Genomic DNA, 17,844 nt, shown 5'->3' with positions numbered 1-17,844 from the left:
CTAACTGAATCGACATTAGTTATTGAACATAACATAAATAATTACAAGTTGAACTACCCGGGAAAAAATGTTTTTATAAAATTTTATAAAATTTTACAAAATTTTAGTACTAACATTTTATAAAATTTTATAAAATTTTATACTGAAAATGGCCTGGTAAAATTTTATCAAATTTTATAAAGTTTTATAAAATTTTATGAAGTTTTATAAGAATTTATAAAATTTAATGAAACTTTGTAAAATTTCATAAAATTTTACCAGGCCATTTTCAGTATAAAATTTTATAAAATTTTGTAAAATTTTATAAAATGATTTTTTTTTTCCGGGACGGGTCACCCATCCAATTTATGGCCATCGTCGATGCTGTTTAACTTTTGTTATTGAAGAATCGTTGTCTGCTACGCTCGTCTATTGGTCACTTGTAGCTTAGAAATATTCGTGGCTGTATTTATGATTACTCATGAATTCTTATCAGCCATATTTTATAGTATTAATTTATAATAATATATAAAAAAAAGATTTGAATAACTCAACTATCGATTGTTTAATGGACATAAAATTTTAAAATTAATTAAATTTATTGATTTTTAATGATTTATATTTTTGAATTAATGGCGTAACCTTTGAATTTTTCCTTGAGTAATGAAGAATTAATTTTAATTGATAGTTGACAAAATAAAAGTTTAAAAACATTAAATTCAAAATTATCACATTTTGTAATATATATATATATATATATATATAAATATGTAAGAGAAAGGGGCGGCGGGGGTAGGCAAAACGAGGTACTTCTAAAATTTTATGAAAAAAAAATTTTTTTTTTTAAATCTATTATAACCATCCCAAAATTACTTTTGTAGATATAATTGAGCATTATTTTGAATTTTTTTTCGTTAAACTTTTTCAAGAATCGAGTGCCGGTCGAAAAACGTTAAAGAATTTTGTATTATGATAAAAACTATTAAAAACTTTTTTATCTTCCTTTGCATCCAATAATTGTGTAAAATATATTTTTTTTTAATGTAAATAACTTACAAAAAATTTTAATAAAATCAAACTTATTCAATATTCAGAATTTGTTTTTTTCTACATTTTTCTGGGGGTACCCTGCATATATTTAGGTAATCAATTATATTTTTGATAATGTAATTTTCATATTTGTTTATCACCATATTTTGCCCGCAAAAATGAAATTTTTTTTTTATGGCCATTGAAAATTTTGTCTATTTACTTTGAATTTCTAACAATTTTTATAATCAATTGTAATAAACTTTATAAAATTGTGTGAAATTTTATCAAATTTTACAAAATGCTACCCCACACTAGATGCAATAGTGACATCAAATTCTCTAAAGTTTTATGAAATATTATAAAATTTTATATTATTTTATAAAATTTCATATAATTATATAAAATTTCATCTAATTATTACTCCCCTTTTGAGATCTTACTTTATAAAATTGTATAAATTTGTATAAGATTTTATAAGATTGCATATAATTTTATGAAATCGTCTACAACTTTATAAAATTTTATAAAATTTCATCTAAATATTACTTCTCTTCTAAGGACTTACTTCATGAAATTATATAAAATTGTATAAGATTGTATAAAATTTTATATAATTTTATGAAATTGTATAAAACATTATAAAATTTTATAAAATTTCATCTAAATATTACTTCCCTTCTAAGGAATTACTTTATAAAATTGTATAAAATTTTATATAATTTTATGAAATGGTATAAAACTTTATAAAATTTCATACAATTATATCAAATTTCATTTAATTATTACTTCCCTCACTAAGAAATTACTTTATAAAATTGTATAAGATTGTATAAAAATTTATATAATTTTATGAAATTATATAAAAGTTCATACAATTTTATAAAATCTTATAAAATTTCGTAAAATTATATAAAATTTCATCTAATTATTACTTCCTTTTTAAGATCTTGCCACATAAAATTTTATAAATATTTATAAAATTCTATGAAATTTGATAAAATTATATAAAATCATATGAAATTCTATAAAATTTCGCTGTACAGTCTTATAAAGTTGTATAAAATTTGATATAATTTTATACAATTGTGTAAAACTTTATAAAATTTTATATAATTTTATACAATTTTATAAAATGTCATACAATTTTATAAAATTACATTCATCTATTACGTTCCTTACTCAGAGCTTACTTTATAAAATTTTATTGAATTTTATAAAATTTTATAAGATTTTATAAAATTGTATAAAATATTATAAAATTTTATAAAATTGTATGAATTTTTATAAAGTTTTGCTGTAAAATCTTATAAAATCTTACAAAATTTTATAAAATTGTATAAAATTTTACATTATTTTATAAAATTTTATAAAAACATTTTTTCCCGGGTACAATTAATATCAATCATTTTTTTTTCGTGCAGGAAATTAACTTCTCGACTAGACTATTACGTCTATGAAAACTTTGTCAATGATGAACAGACAAATAAGACATAATGTCAACCAAATCAGTCAACTTCATGAGGTCTAAATCGGTACCGACAAGCCAATCACAGCTAAGCATGAGTAGAAGAGGTGGCAGCTCATGTCTCATTCGATCTGATTGGAAGTTGTTTTGTTGATAACCAATGAAATACGAGCTGCTATCTCTCCTACTCATGCTTAACTGTGATTGGCTCGCTGGTACCTATCCTTGAGCTAATAAACCTGACTGATTTGGTTGGCATTAGCTAGAATCTATCAGTCACTCATCAGACGTATAGATTGAAGTGTCCAGCGATCTATTTTCTTAAAGTTACTTTATCAGTATTCCAAATATGGTGAAGGACAGTGAAGAAGTTCAAGAACTTTGCGGAGAAGTATTTATCACTTGCTGCGAGATAGTTCAAGAGCTATTGTCTCCGTGGCATGAGTCATATGCGTGGCCATTTTACAGGGACTTCAATTTTAAATGTTGGGGTCCCGATAATTACAAGGACATTGTAAAAATTCCTATGGATCTAACGACCATCTTTCGGAAGCTGGACCAACGGCAGTACAAGTCGATCGATGGATTCGTCAACGACGTACGGTTGATTTTTACCAACTGCTATCGTTGTTTCAATGAGGAGGATAAAATTGTCGTTATGGCTCAAAATCTCCAACATGTGTTCGAGATTTTGTTTGCAAAGAAGATTAACGTCTAAGCGTTAAAATTGTCAAGTTGAGAACTTGAGTTAACAACGGCCCTTTTCAGGGCCACCAAATCATTCAAACGTAAATTACTCTCAAGTAATTTTCATTATTTTGGAAATTCTTCTACTCCAAATGCATGTTTTGGAGTCAGTTACTCGAGTTAAAAGTTGAAACAAAAAAAATTTCAACTTCACACTAAGAAAATCAATAATTTCCGAAAAAATCGAAAAATTATCGTTATTACTCCGAAATTCGAAATTCTATCAGGTGTCGAAGTATTGAGGTCCTAGGAAGCTATTCTGATTATGTTTAGAATATCATTCGTGTGTGGGTGTACACAGAACAGAAGGATATCTTGAACCAAAAAATAATATGTCTTTGAAATTTGTTTCTCGAACTAAGCGAAATTTTGTACTTTATTAAAGTAAAAAATTATTTGGATCAAGAAATTATTTCCCTCGTGGAAGACATCATCTCTCAGTCTGAAAATAAAATTCTTTAAGTAAAAAAAAACTCTCTCGGCACAAACAATATTTTTCTTGGTTCGAGAACATTTTTTTTTAATTCGCAAAATTTTTTTCTTGGCTGAAGATTGTTACATTTTTGAGTCAAGAAAAAATGTATTGACCTAGAACAAGTAAGTTTTGACCTATGGAAAATAATTTTTTCAACCAAAAACAAACTTTCTTGGGCCAAGAAATTTTTTCAACCAAGAAAAAAATTTCTTCAAGTAAGCAAATAAATTTATCGAGCTACCGAAAATTTTGTTTTTTTTTTGTAATTTTTTTATCAAATCAATTTTATTTTTGTAAACAATGTTGTGAAGCAAATAAATCTTTTATTAGAAGCATTATGATTAGACCAAGTATGAAATATATTTTGGCTTGAGAATTTTTTCCTTAATTCAAGATTGACAATTGAAGAAATTATTTTACACCATTCAAAAAATTTCCGGTTTTCATTCTGCTCGCTGAAAAATATCTTAGTCGAAGGAAAATTATCTTGAGTTTATAACAGAGTTATAATCGTTACTATTATACAATACTATAGTTTTTGATATTTGAATAAAACAAACGATAACAGATACGTGCAAAAAACTTAATTCCACTTAAGGTCTACCGGCCAGTAATCGCCCCCAGAGCTTGGAAAAAAAAATCAACTTACATGTCGTTAATCTATTGAAATCTTCTGGTGAGAGACAAAACTCTCTCTTTTATTAGAAGAAATATATCTTACATGTTTTTATTAGGCTGGCATTTTGAAAAAAACAGATTAATAGGAAGCGTTATAGCCTAATTTCTTAAAATAATGAATGTTAAGTGGCGCGGACTATGGAGAGACCACTTTCCAAGCGCGGACCATGGAGAGAGCGCTATTCCTCTCCAGTACTTCAAGTCGTTTCACTGGACAAAACGGCTGTCGATGTTTTTCAATTAGAATGATTTGAGTCAATCGTGAACGGTCATAGTGGTTAAATAGATAGTCATCAATTAGCATTTTCGCTGGTTTTAATATAAATTCTGTTGAGATATCGAATTTTCATTTTGTTGCACCAGATGAACAAGTTTTTGATTATTGAACTAATGGTATCAATGCTTTACTTGGAATGATATTATTTATTTTTTTCACGTAAAAAATTAAAGAAAATTTAGCTTTTATCAATAAAAAAAAAATTAATCGAAAAAATATAATTTTCTTGATTGCTTTAAGTACGTATTTCATTTTTAAATGCTTTAGATTGTTAATAGAAAGTAAAAAATCCTTATTCTCTTAATAATAATGTTGATAAGGGAGCTTGGGGCACGAAGGCCTTCTAAGCCGGTTTTTTCTTTTTGTGGCTTTTAACCATTAAATTCGTTTATTTTCCGTCTATTTCAAAAGAATCAGTCGAAATTGTGTAAAAAATCTAAAAAACATTTTGGTTCTGGGGCACGAGGGGCCCCCTCCCCAAAAAATAAACAAATAAAATTTTTTTTATTTACTGTCAAGTTATGACCTTTATAATGTTTTTATCATACTTTAGGCCAATATGTCATATGTGGAGTAAAATGGTCCATTAAAAAAAAAAATTGTAACAAAATATTTAACTTGACGGAAAATAAAAAAAAAAATATTTTTTTCGTTACAATTTTTTAACTTCCCGCTCAGAAAATCAACGATTTTCGAAAAATTGGGAAGTTATTGTTTTCACCCCGATTTTCGAAAGTCGAGTTTTCATCAGATGTCGACGTTTTGAGGTCCTAGGAAGCTATTCTGACTATTTTCAGAATGATGTCCGAGTGTATGTATGTATGTGTGTGTGTGTGTGTGTGTGTGTGTGTGTGTGTGTGTGTGTGTGTGTGTGTGTGTGTGTGTGTGTGTGTGTGTGTGTGTGTAAACTCTTTGTAACTTTTTAACTAATGAATCGATTTGGATGGTTGAAGTGGCAATCGAAAGAGCTTGTTGGCCCGCAACTTTCCTGAAAATTTCAGATCATTTGATCAAGTAGACTCGAAGATATTGGCGAATTAATGAAAAAAAAAATTTTTTTTTTTTAGTTTTTTAGTGATTTTTCAGAAACGACTTAAACGATTAATTTCAAAATCTAATCAGCTTTAGAACTTTGTGCGCCGCGTCGAATGCCACCTTAACCATCTCAATCGGTCAATTTGTTCGAGAGATATCGATGGCGAAAGAAATGGTAAAAAACGTTTTTTTTCGATTATCTTTGAAGTGACTCATCCGATCAATTTCAAAATTTAATCGGCTGTAGAGTTCAAGAAAACGCGCCGATTGCCACCTCAAACGTCAAAATCGGTTGATTAGTTCAAAAGATATAGGCGCTGAAAAGTTAAAAAAATAACATAAAATATTATTTTTTCCGGATAAATCAAAATAAAATGTGCTAAAATGTGTCTGAAATCATACCAACTCTTTCTCTTTATAGTCTCTTTCGATTATCAGATAATGTCATATAACTTGTTCCTTAGTTTTAAAGATATCGTCAGCAAAAAATTGAAAAAACCCAGTCGTTAATGTTTTTCTCGGATATTCTATCTATTATTGCTCTGACCTAAGTCAAAACTTATTCAAATCACGATTTTGATCACTGACATTGATTTCTGCCTCAATACATTTATTTCAGAAAACATAATCGATAATAAAAATTTAAAAGCCGCTTCTTCATTAATGATTTTCAATTCGTAACATTTCAAACTCTAGCATAAAACGTAACTTGTTAGAGCTTAAAAGGCTCATAATAAAATGATTGCATGTTACAGCATTTTCGAGCTCGAAGAGCTCGAAAATATATTCACAGTGATGTTTTCAAGCTCCTTGAGCTCGAGAACAGCGGAAAGTTTTGGGGCTGGCCCGCAGGGCCAACCGACGCCCAGATTTGTTTTTTCGAGTGATCCATTTTGCCCAACATATCACATATTCGCCTAAAATACGATAAAAACATTATAGAGGTCATAACTCGACGGAAAGTAAAAAACAAATTTTTTATACCTAATTTTTGAGGGGGGCCTTCATGCCCCAGGCTCCCCTATTTTTAATTGACTCAACGACATAAGAAAACGAAATATAATAAAATTATACACTAATGCAAAAAATTAAAGGAGCAGAAAAATTTTATAAATTTTTTAGTGATTTTTGGAAGGCTGTAACTTGGTGAAAAAAAATCGTATCGAAAATTAAAAAAAAGCATTTTATAGCTTGAAATCTTTAGTTTAGGTGAATTTTTTTCAAAATTTTTTAAAAGCTCCGATTATTGCGCAAACATGAGAAATACCGCGAGCCAAAAAATTTCTAAATTTTTTTTTTTTTTCCGAAGAGCCCACGGACCGCGGAAAAATTCTTTCAACTAAACGAATGCATACATCGTTTAGCAAATTTATTCAGCTTCAATTTGGTTTTTTTTTTAACCTCGTAGGACGATTTGTCGCAGAGATATCAGCCTTCAAACAGAAAATGATCCTTTTGGCTTTGATCTTCGATATTTCAGGTACCAATGATCGCACAGAAAGTTGAAGGGCGGCGTTGAAAACTTGAATAAATTCCCTACAAGACCCTGTCATAATTTTTTGAAAAAAAAAATTTTTTTTTATTTTTAACATCCATTAGAAGAAAGTACAAAAAAATGACTTTTTTTGGTTTTTTAGTAAATCAACCGCTACTCTGCAAATATCGATAAAAAAAATAATGTTGCCAGGGACTTTTTTAGCTTAATGTACCCCCAAGACCCCTGTAAATTTTTAAATTGATCTATCGAACCGTTTTTTGGGAATCATCGATCAAAGTTTAGCTAAACAATTAAAGGAGCAAGTTTTGTTCCTTTAATTGTGTAATCATAATCAAAATGAAAAAATTTTTTTTTTTCGACTTTTCTCAAATTTTTGCGTTGGTAACTCAGCAAATGCAAGGAAATGACAAAAAAAATGAAAAATTCCCAAAAAATGTCAAAAAAAATCGAAGAAAAAAAAAAAAATTGAAACTTGTTTTTTGTGTTCTAAATTTTTTTTTTGACATTTTTTGGAAATTTTTCATTTTTTTTGTCATTTCCTTGCATTTGCTGAGTTACCAACGCAAAAATTTGAGAAAAGTCGAAAAAAAAAAATTTAGAACACAAAAAACAAGTTTCAATTTTTTTTTTTTTCTTCGATTTTTTTTGACATTTTTTGGGAATTTTTCATTTTTTTTGTCATTTCCTTGCATTTGCTGAGTTACCAACGCAAAAATTTGAGAAAAGTCGAAAAAAAAAAATTTTTTCATTTTGATTATGATTACACAATTAAAGGAACAAAACTTGCTCCTTTAATTGTTTAGCTAAACTTTGATCGATGATTCCCAAAAAACGGTTCGATAGATCAATTTAAAAATTTACAGGGGTCTTGGGGGTACATTAAGCTAAAAAAGTCCCTGGCAACATTATTTTTTTTATCGATATTTGCAGAGTAGCGGTTGATTTACTAAAAAACCAAAAAAAGTCATTTTTTTGTCCTTTCTTCTAATGGATGTTAAAAATAAAAAAAATTTTTTTTTTCAAAAAATGATGACAGGGTCTTGTAGGGAATTTATTCAAGTTTTCAACGCCGCCCTTCAACTTTCTGTGCGATCATTGGTACCTGAAATATCGAAGATCAAAGCCAAAAGGATCATTTTCTGTTTGAAGGCTGATATCTCTGCGACAAATCGTCCTACGAGGTTATAACAAAACCAAATTGAAGCTGAATAAATTTGCTAAACGATGTATGCATTCGTTTAAATGAAAGAATTTTTCCGCGGTCCGTGGGCTCTTCGGAAAAAAAAAAAAATTTAGAAATTTTTTGGCTCGCGGTATTTCTCATGTTTGCGCAATAATCGGAGCTTTTAAAAAATTTTGAAAAAAATTCACCTAAACTAAAGATTTCAAGCTATAAAATGCTTTTTTTTTAATTTTCGATACGATTTTTTTTCACCAAGTTACAGCCTTCCAAAAATCACTAAAAAATTTATAAAGTTTTTCTGCTCCTTTAATTTTTTGCATTAGTGTATATTGCATGCCTTAAGCGCGAGCGTAGATATGCTCTATTCTTGCCTGAAAATTAAAAAACTAGGTTACGTCAGAGTTTTATTTAAACAAAAATATGATTTTTTTTTCTTTTTTTATTAATAATAATTAGCATTTTATGCGCATAAATAATTGAAATGGTTTGAAAAAAAAATTGGAAATTGTATCATAAATATATGATAGGAATTTTTAATGTTTTTTAATATTTGAAAAGTAGGCATTAATGTGGGAAAAATATTGGAGGGAAGATTTAGACTAATAATCTTTATTAGGCATTAAATAAATGAATATTAATTTTGAAAGAGTTTTGGTCAAAGGATATGAGTTGAGGTATGTATAAGACTTGAGTTAGTTTTTACGTGTAAAAAATTTGGTGGCCCTGAAAAGGGCCGTTGTCAACTCAAAGTTCGGGAACCTGAGTATCTAATTATCTGCATCGTCGCCTAGAAGAACAGTCAGCTCTATCTGTAAAATTAGATTTCCGTCCACCAGTAGACGCAATAAGTCAGGGTCACTTCGTTTGAAGAAACTCCCGAGGTATACGTAATTGTCGTAGTCGTGGAAAGGTTGTATTTTTGCAGGCAGTCTCAGTAGATTACCTTCCTCACCCACCACACAGCATTCGAGCTCGAAGCTGATTTCAGAATGCTCCGATTTCAATGGAAGGATCCCTAAGGTGATCCAGTGTTCATCTTCTTCGTCGTGGCTAACCTCTACTTTGAAGCTCCAAACGTCGTTGACGTGGAAACCTGAAGCAAACTCTATGAACATCGGACTAACTGTCCCAGCATCGTTGATAAAGAGAAGTTCGTCGAAGTACTCCAGTTCGAAGGAGTGTACAGTTGTGTACGTTGAATTTTGGAAATTACAGTCCATGATAAGTCAAACACTTGATCGTGAATATATAAAGAATGTACCTTGCGAGGCGTACAGCGCAACGTTTCGAGCGTAATAACTGCTACTGACCGTGTGACGTATACAGTGTTACCAGATGGACTCATCTACTTTCCCCTAAACACCCGCGTAAAATCCCCTAGATTGAAATAAAATCCCCTAAATTAAATGACTTACAAATTATCAGACGCCTAATGACTTATTGAATTTGTTTTTTTTTAATAAATAAATTATATAAATATAAATTGAAAATTTGCACGTGAAAAAATTAAAAAAACTTGAAGAACATTTTGGGATAATTTTTTTTTATAAAAATTCATCTCTTAGAAACTTAAAAACTTTATAAAATGTCTGCTGACTTTAATATCATTAAATCAAAGATCTTATAATTAATATTGTAAAGCTTGTTGATGAATCAATGTACTATATATTGTGCTTAGTATAAAATGTGTTTAATTATGATTAAAAATTTTTTTCCGAAAAAAATAAACCATTTTTAGTACAGGTGATAATAAAATATGAAAAACATATTTTTATAAGAAACGTAGTATAAATAATAAGTTAAATCATATTTTATAAATTATTTAATAGTTAAAATCTTTTAAAATTATTCAATTATTGTTTAAAACTCTAATAAATTATTTAATTCAGACGAGGACGCTGTTTAACATGTGGACACCGATCATTTGCCATTTTTCTTTTTTTTTTAAAGAAAATATGTTTTTTTATCTATAATGAAGCATGTTTGTAATTCTCATTGATAATTTATTAAAAAAAATTTTAAAATTTCTGTTCTGAATTGAAATCGTTCTTCGTTCATTCTTTTCAACTTAAATTTAAGGAAGTTTGTAATCCCCTGAACAAATCCCCTAAAAAAATGTTTCCCCTATATTTCCCACCAAGCCGTCTAAAATCCACTAAATTTAGGGAAAAATCCCCCAACCTGGCAACAGTGGACGTATATATAAACTTTGACTACCCCCTCCACTAAATTTTAACCAATTACCAGAAAGGTAAAGTTTACCATCACTCCTTAAAAAGAACCAATCACGACGATATTGATTTTCTCCCTCCATTCTTAATTTTAACTAATTAAAATCGAGATATTTCATGACTATAAAATATTATCAATGCTCTTTTCCAAATTACTGCACCCTTCCTGTATTGGATAAATCATGTTAGGAGTTGATGTGTGTGTGACAGAAAAAAGTTTGTTTTGGAACAAACAGCCATATTCTTAAGTATCATTTTTAAAAAATTAAAAATAAATTTTTTTTTATCTAAAACAAAATAATTCAATAATTTAGAACCGGGAATATTTAATTTTACCTCAAATATACTCAATTATTTTTTTAATTTTTGATTTTGAAAACTACATTTTTTTTCAACAAAAATTTATATTTATTAAAGCGGAAATTTTTAAATAACACCAAACTCACGAAGCTAGACCGTAGAGAAATTTTTTTTTGCACACCACAACAAAAGCGCTGAGAGTACTTTATGATTTATCTATTATAGTCCATCGGCTGAAGAGGAGGTCCCGTAAACATTTTGTTGGCACCGGGTAAATCCAACTGTTTCGTATGTATTTTGGGCCAAGGATCACGAAAATTCGGTCCATCTTGTTCAAAAGTGGTGCAAACAATTGTTTATAACAATTTTATTGTTTAAATCAAAATAACTCCCGAACGGCTGGTTTGTTGGGGCAGTGTAGGAGAAAAAAAATGTTTAGAATAAAAGAATACACAAAAGAGGTATCATGTGTTTTTTTTGCATCTCAAATATTTCGCGAGATATAATAAAAAAACGAGCCGGCGCTCGGACCTCTCCCTCGCGAACTAGCGACTGCCTATGCGCGAGCTCTCTCTCCGCCAAATCGCGTCAGATGCTGGATAGGCCGGAATTTTTCGAATTTTACATCAAAGTTTTTTACATCAAAAATCATAGAAAAATAAAAAAAAAATCGATTAATTGTCGATATTACCAATCGACAGCATTTTTTCTGAAACGAATTTTTGTCGTATCGTCAAAAGACGTTTTTTTTTTTGTTCACAAATGTTATAAACAAATGGATCTTTTCAAAGTCCGAAATGGGTTCAAAAAATCGAAAAAATGTCGATACTACGAAAAAACGTTTTTTGACGATACGACAGAAATTCGTTTCAGAAAAAATGCTGTCGATTGGTAGTATCGACATTTTTTCGATTTTTTGAACCCATTTCGGACTTTGAAAAAATCCATTTGTTTATAACATTTGTGAACAAAAAAAAAACGTCTTTTGACGATACGACAAAAATTCGTTTCAGAAAAAATGCTGTCGATTGGTAATATCGACAATTAATCGATTTTTTTTTTATTTTTCTATGATTTTTAATGTAAAAAACTTAGAAAAATTCCGGCCTATCCAGCATCTGACGCGATTTGGCGGAGAGAGAGCTCGCGCATAGGCAGTCGCTAGTGCGCGAGGGAGAGGTCCGAGCGCCGGCTCGTTTTTTTATTATATCTCGCGAAATATTTGAGATGCAAAAAAAACACATGATACCTTTTTTGTGTATTTTTTTATTCTAAACATTTTTTTTTTTCTACACTGCCCCAACAAACGAGCTGTTCGGGAGTTATTTTGATTTAAACAATTAAATTGTTATAAACAATTGTTTGCACCACTTTTGAACAAGATGGACCCAATTTTCGTGATCCTTGGCCCAAAATACATAAGATACAGTTGGATTTACCCGGTGCCAACAAAATGTTTACGGGACCTCCTCTACAGCCGATGAACTATTACTGCTGATTTAAAAAAAAATATCTCCCATTTTACGTGTCAAATTAGAATAAAATCATTACAATCTATTACTAACTTTTTTTTACATATCATCTTTTGATATTCATCCGAAAATCATCTGAAATTCATATTTTTGTCAAAATATCACTTACACATGATATTCAGCTGATCACCTGTGAATTACCGGCGAAATTCCGCAATTTTTTACACGGGTGATGTTACAATTAAAACCCGAAACCTAGATGTCAATATAAAAAATAAATTTTATAATACACATCATAAATTTTTAATTTTCAGGAAATTTTAAATCTATTTGAGATTTCGGCATAAATATATAATGACAAACTTAATTATTTGCCATTTGGTCTTTCACAGGAATAGTAATTACGTTCAAACGTGAATATGCAGACCTTAATGACCATAATATTGTGAGTTCTAAGTCTAATTACCTTTCCCTAATTACATCAGGTACATTTCTTCAGCCCCAAACTATTACTTTTTAATTACCCTCATACCCATTGTTGTGACAATTTCTTTTGTTATAAAATCCCTTAAATTTTAGTGTCTTGTCAATATTTCCTCACTTTATTCTCGAACTTCATACCCAACAGTTCGTCTGAGAATATTTCAAAAGTTACGGAAAAAACCAAATTGTGTTATTTCAAAGTGCTTAAGCTGTTCCAGTGCAGAGTAAGAAAGTTTCCAGTGAAGTTAAATTAACAGTGAAAAATTGTGAATAAAAATGGCTCAAAAGTGGTATTTCAACAAAGAAGAGTTGAAGAACTCTCCTAGTTCCAAGGATGGCATCAGCGCGGAGAAGGAGCTAGATCACAAACAACAAGCCGCTTACCTTATAACTGATTTGGGCAAGCGGCTAAAGTTGTCAGAAGTCTGTGTGCACACTGCCATTGTGTACATGCACAGATTCTTTATTCACCATTCATTAGCCAAGTTTCACCGGTATGAAATTGCCACGGCAGCGATTTTTCTGGCGGCAAAGGTGGAAGAAGAGCCACAAAAATCGCAGGCGGTCATCAGCGCTCTTCATGTCTGCCTCAACAAATACGAAGTTCACCAACTGGACACTACTTTTGCCGAGAACCAGGAGAAGGTCAAGGCACTAACTTCAAATGAGCAACTTCTTCTGGGAACACTTGGATTCAAGATGGGGGTTAGTCACCCTCATCATTACATCAAGAAATTCTGTGGGGAAATAAAAGCTTGCAAGGAATTATGCAAGATTTTCCTGCAGATGGCTAATTACACTTTACAGATGACGTCAATGTGCGTGAAATATAAACCGGCAGTTGTGGCGTCATTCTGTATTTATTTCACCATCCAATCATCGCAGTGGAAGATTCCCCAAGTCATAGACGGGAATCTTTGGTTTTGGCTCCTCGACACCAAAGTGACCTTCGATTTACTGATTAAGATGGACAGGGAGTTCAAAGCGGTTTTAGATAAAATGTCACCCAGGATAAAAAACCGGGTGATGGGATTATTTAAAAATCCATCGGTCAAAGTGACTGCAGTGAATCGGATAGCGACGACCCCCAGTTCATCGGATCCAGAAATCGTTTCCGGTTACCCTGAAGTCGAGAAGCCAAGGACTCGACGAAAAATCAGCTATCACGAGTATCGTGATAGACTGATGAAGAAAAAATCTGAATCAGATGGATCATCGACTTCTTCACCTCCTGATGTAGAAGTTCAGGATAATTCCATTGGAAGTACCTGCCAGCTTGTACCCTCAACTGAAGCGGATCTGGACCACAGCCGTAAGCGTCAAAATAATTACGACATGGGCAGTATTTTGTGTTCTGCTAAGAGACGTAAGCTTTTGTAGTTTCAATAATTTTTTAATTTTTTGTACATAATTATTTATCATCCAGTTATTTTTTATTGTAAAATATTATTGTAGGTTTTATTATTTTCATAAATTAAATATTAAGTATTTCATGTAAGTAGTAAAATAGTAAATTATATTTTAAAAATTTACTTTTTATTTAATAAGTTTAATATGTTTTTTGTAAATAATTAAATAATAATGTAATTAAAATTAATGATAATGCACCATAGACTTAATCATGTCTTTTGAAAAATAAAATATTAATAAAACGAAATCCTCTTTTTGTTTTGATTTTAATATAATTAATTATATTATATAAGTAATTTTATTTTAAGAGTAATAATTAATTTTTATGACAGTAAAGTTAGCGAACATCTGACAATTTTTGAAACTTTGAAATAATAAATTGAAATGTTTACAAAATGAAAAAAAAAAAATTCATATTTAGACAATTCGAAATTTAGTAGATGCATTTTTTAAAAATTTTATTACTTTACTTATTTAATTTTTTTAGATGTAATTAAAAAATTGTCGGATGTCTACTGCACTTACACTTAGTTCATTTTTCCAAATTAAATTTTTATAAAATTTTTTAATGAATGCAGAATAAAAATCAAAAATTTGATTCAAAATATCACTTTCTATTTTTAAAAAATACAAATTATCTTTGAATAAAAAATTTAAAAAAAAAATATGATCCTGAAGTTAGCAGAGAGTTAAAAATTTTCAAATGTATTTTTCAAGAATTTAATTAAAAAAAAAAAAATTGCTCATATATAAAATTTAAAAAACTATAGGTGCAATTTTTTAAAATGTCATGTTTAAAAAAAAAATTCAAAAATTAGACGTTGGCTACTTTCAGTGTCATAAATAGGGCCATGATTTTTACTTTAATTTAAAATCAAGCAATAATAAATACTGGTGTCAAATTTTTGAAATTATGGAAAAAATATTGGTTGTCGAAAAAAATTTTTTAAGCAAAAGTCCTAGGAAATTTAATTTGAAAAAAAAAATGTCTCTTATTATTTTTTCTTAGGACTAAAAAGAAAGCCGTAATTTCAAAATTAAGATTTCCACAATTATCAAAAATTAGAATTATTAAAATAAATAAATAGAAACTTTATTGATATAAAATTCTTGAATTTTTGAGGTCGGGAAGAGAAAAATCGGTTTATTAGTGGAAGCAGACAGAAAATATCGAAATATTCTTTGAAAATTATGAATTTTTAACTTCCCGCTAAGAAAATTGTAAATTTTCAAAAATTCGGGAAGTTATTGGTTTCGGTCCGATTTCCGAAAATCGAATTTCCATCAGATGTCGACGTTTTGAGGTCCTAGGAAGCTATTCTGACTAATTTCAAGATCATATCCGAGTGTATATGTACTTACGTACGTACGTACGTAAGTAAATACCTGTATCTTTTGAACGGATGAACCGCTTTTGAACTTTAAGGTGTCATTCGACGCGGATTGTCAATATCTTGAAGCCGTGAGAAAATTGAGCTTGATCGGTAGGGCTCGTTCAGAGATATTCCAAAAATAAAATTTTTGCAAAAATGTTTTTTTTTAATAACTTTTAATGTGCTTGATGGATTGATTCGAAAATGAACTGGGCTCTAGAGCTTTATAAGCCGCGTCGAATGTAACCTCAACCATCAAAATCGGTTTATTCGTCCAAAAGAAACCGTTGTCGAAAGAATTAAAAAGAAAAAATTTTTTTATTTCTTCTGAAATATCTCAAAAACGACTTGATAAATCGAATTCAAAATTTGATCAGCTTTAGAATTTGATAAAACGCGTCGATTGCCACCTCAACCGTCTCAATCGGTTTATTCGTTTGAGAGATATCGTTGGAGAAAAAATGGTGAAAAACGTTTTTTTTTCGAAAACAACAGCATACAAATGTATTTTCGAGCTCGAAAATGTATTCACAATAATGTTTTCGAGGTTCTTGAGCTCGAAAACAGCGGGAAGTTTTGGGGCTGGCCCGCAGGGTCAACTGACAGACCGATTTTTTTTTCATTTGTTGCTTTCATTTTATACTCAATACTCTAATTCAGTTTAATAAATTGCGATGTAGCCAGTAAAAATTTTTAAAATAAATTTAAATATGTTGCTTTGTCAAAATTACAAATTTTATAATGCCGTCATGCTATACAATACGTATAGTAATTTTTCTATAAAATATTACGTGAAAAATACCGTAAAATTCTCTAAGTGTAGATTGAAAAATTAAAATAATTTTATTTTATTATTTCTGTAAGTAAATTAATTACACTTGAGTACCCAAGATGTCAAAGAAAATCATCGAGTGTCAAAATGTTTATCACCGAAAAATTCCATATAATTTTTATAGGCCACCGAAAATTATACTAAATTTTTCTCGTGACTTTGATTACATTGTCATTGGATCGCAGATACCGACGCAATTACTATTGTTATTATTTCGTATCGGTAACTGCGAGCCACTCACAGGTGAGAAAATTTCCCCTCTCTTTAAAAAAAAATTCAATTGGCTTGCGGATACCGACGCAGTTATTTTTCTGATTATTTTGCATCGATAACTGCGAGCCACTCACAGATGAGAAAATTTTTCCTCCACTGCTAAATAAGTTCTCATTGGGTCGCCAATACCGATGCGACTATTATTGTTGTTATTTTTTTCAGAACTAACTTCTAACATAAAGGGATTTTTTTTAACAAAATTTTTTAGCCAAAATGAAACACAAACACTAAATAAACATATTAAAACACAAAATTAAAACATATCAATAAACTTTGTAAAGTTTGCGAGGTAACGGGTACAAAATAATATAACTTAAGAAACATAAACTATGTAACAACAAACATGTAATAACTAAAATGATAAATAAAGAGAATTTTAAAAGTAAAGTAACTTTTAACAAAATTTCATGTAACTCTATCACTATTTTTTCTGATTAACCGAAACTCAAATTTTACCACCAATCTTCCCACACGGAAAAATTATATATGCGGCATATATTCAGTTTGCCCGAATATATACGGATATATAATTTTTCCGTGTGGGTTTCCCGACGGAGATTCGGGAGATCCAAACCCTGGTCCATCTTGACCATACCCGGTAAACTGGCTGCATACACCCCCAATCTTCAAGTCTTTTTAAGTAAAAAATGAACTTAAAAAATTGTCCGTGTAAAAAAGTTGCGGTATTCCACAGGTGATCTGCTGAATATCATGTGGAAGTAATATTTTGACACAAATATATGAATTCCAGATGAATTCCTGATGAATACACAAAGATAGTATAGAAATATAGTTTTAGTGATAGATTGTATGAAAAATTCTATTGCAAAAAAAATTTTTTTTTACGGGGAATTTGGGAGTTTTTTTAGCGAAGTGACCTCGGAGTGACGGGGATTTTATGTCACTTCCAACTCACTCCTGTCCGGAGTTTCAACATTTCAATGAATTTAGATTAAACTGTTAAACAATTCGCGAATTTTTTTTTTGTGTATTGACCTAAAAGAGCTTTAATTGATAAATTTTTCAAATTCATTTTAGTTTAGAAAAAAAAAAAATTTTGTGTAGAAAATTTTTTTTCAGGCTGTCCATTATGCCCCAGAT

The 17,844-nt window shown here is 29.8% G+C and overlaps 1 protein-coding gene across 1 annotated transcript; it reads left to right on the top strand.

Annotated features, from left to right (window-relative positions):
• Nucleotides 1-13,131: 13,131 nt before the first annotated feature.
• Nucleotides 13,132-14,235, top strand: LOC130670028 (cyclin-T-like). Its single transcript, XM_057473202.1, has one exon. The coding sequence runs from the start codon at nucleotides 13,132-13,134 to the stop codon at nucleotides 14,233-14,235; it is 1,104 nt and encodes a 367-aa protein (XP_057329185.1).
• Nucleotides 14,236-17,844: the final 3,609 nt, after the last annotated feature.

This window comes from Microplitis mediator, chromosome 6, assembly GCF_029852145.1.
Source record: "Microplitis mediator isolate UGA2020A chromosome 6, iyMicMedi2.1, whole genome shotgun sequence".
NCBI classification, from domain to species: domain Eukaryota; kingdom Metazoa; phylum Arthropoda; class Insecta; order Hymenoptera; family Braconidae; genus Microplitis; species Microplitis mediator.
Note: the sequence above shows the minus strand (reverse complement) of the source record. Positions and strands in the feature narration are given on the sequence as shown.

What these genes read in the sequence shown, in the direction of transcription:
- LOC130670028 (XM_057473202.1), top strand. Translation starts at nt 13,132, where the DNA reads ATGGCTCAAAAGTGGTATTTCAACAAAGAAGAGTTGAAGAACTCTCCT.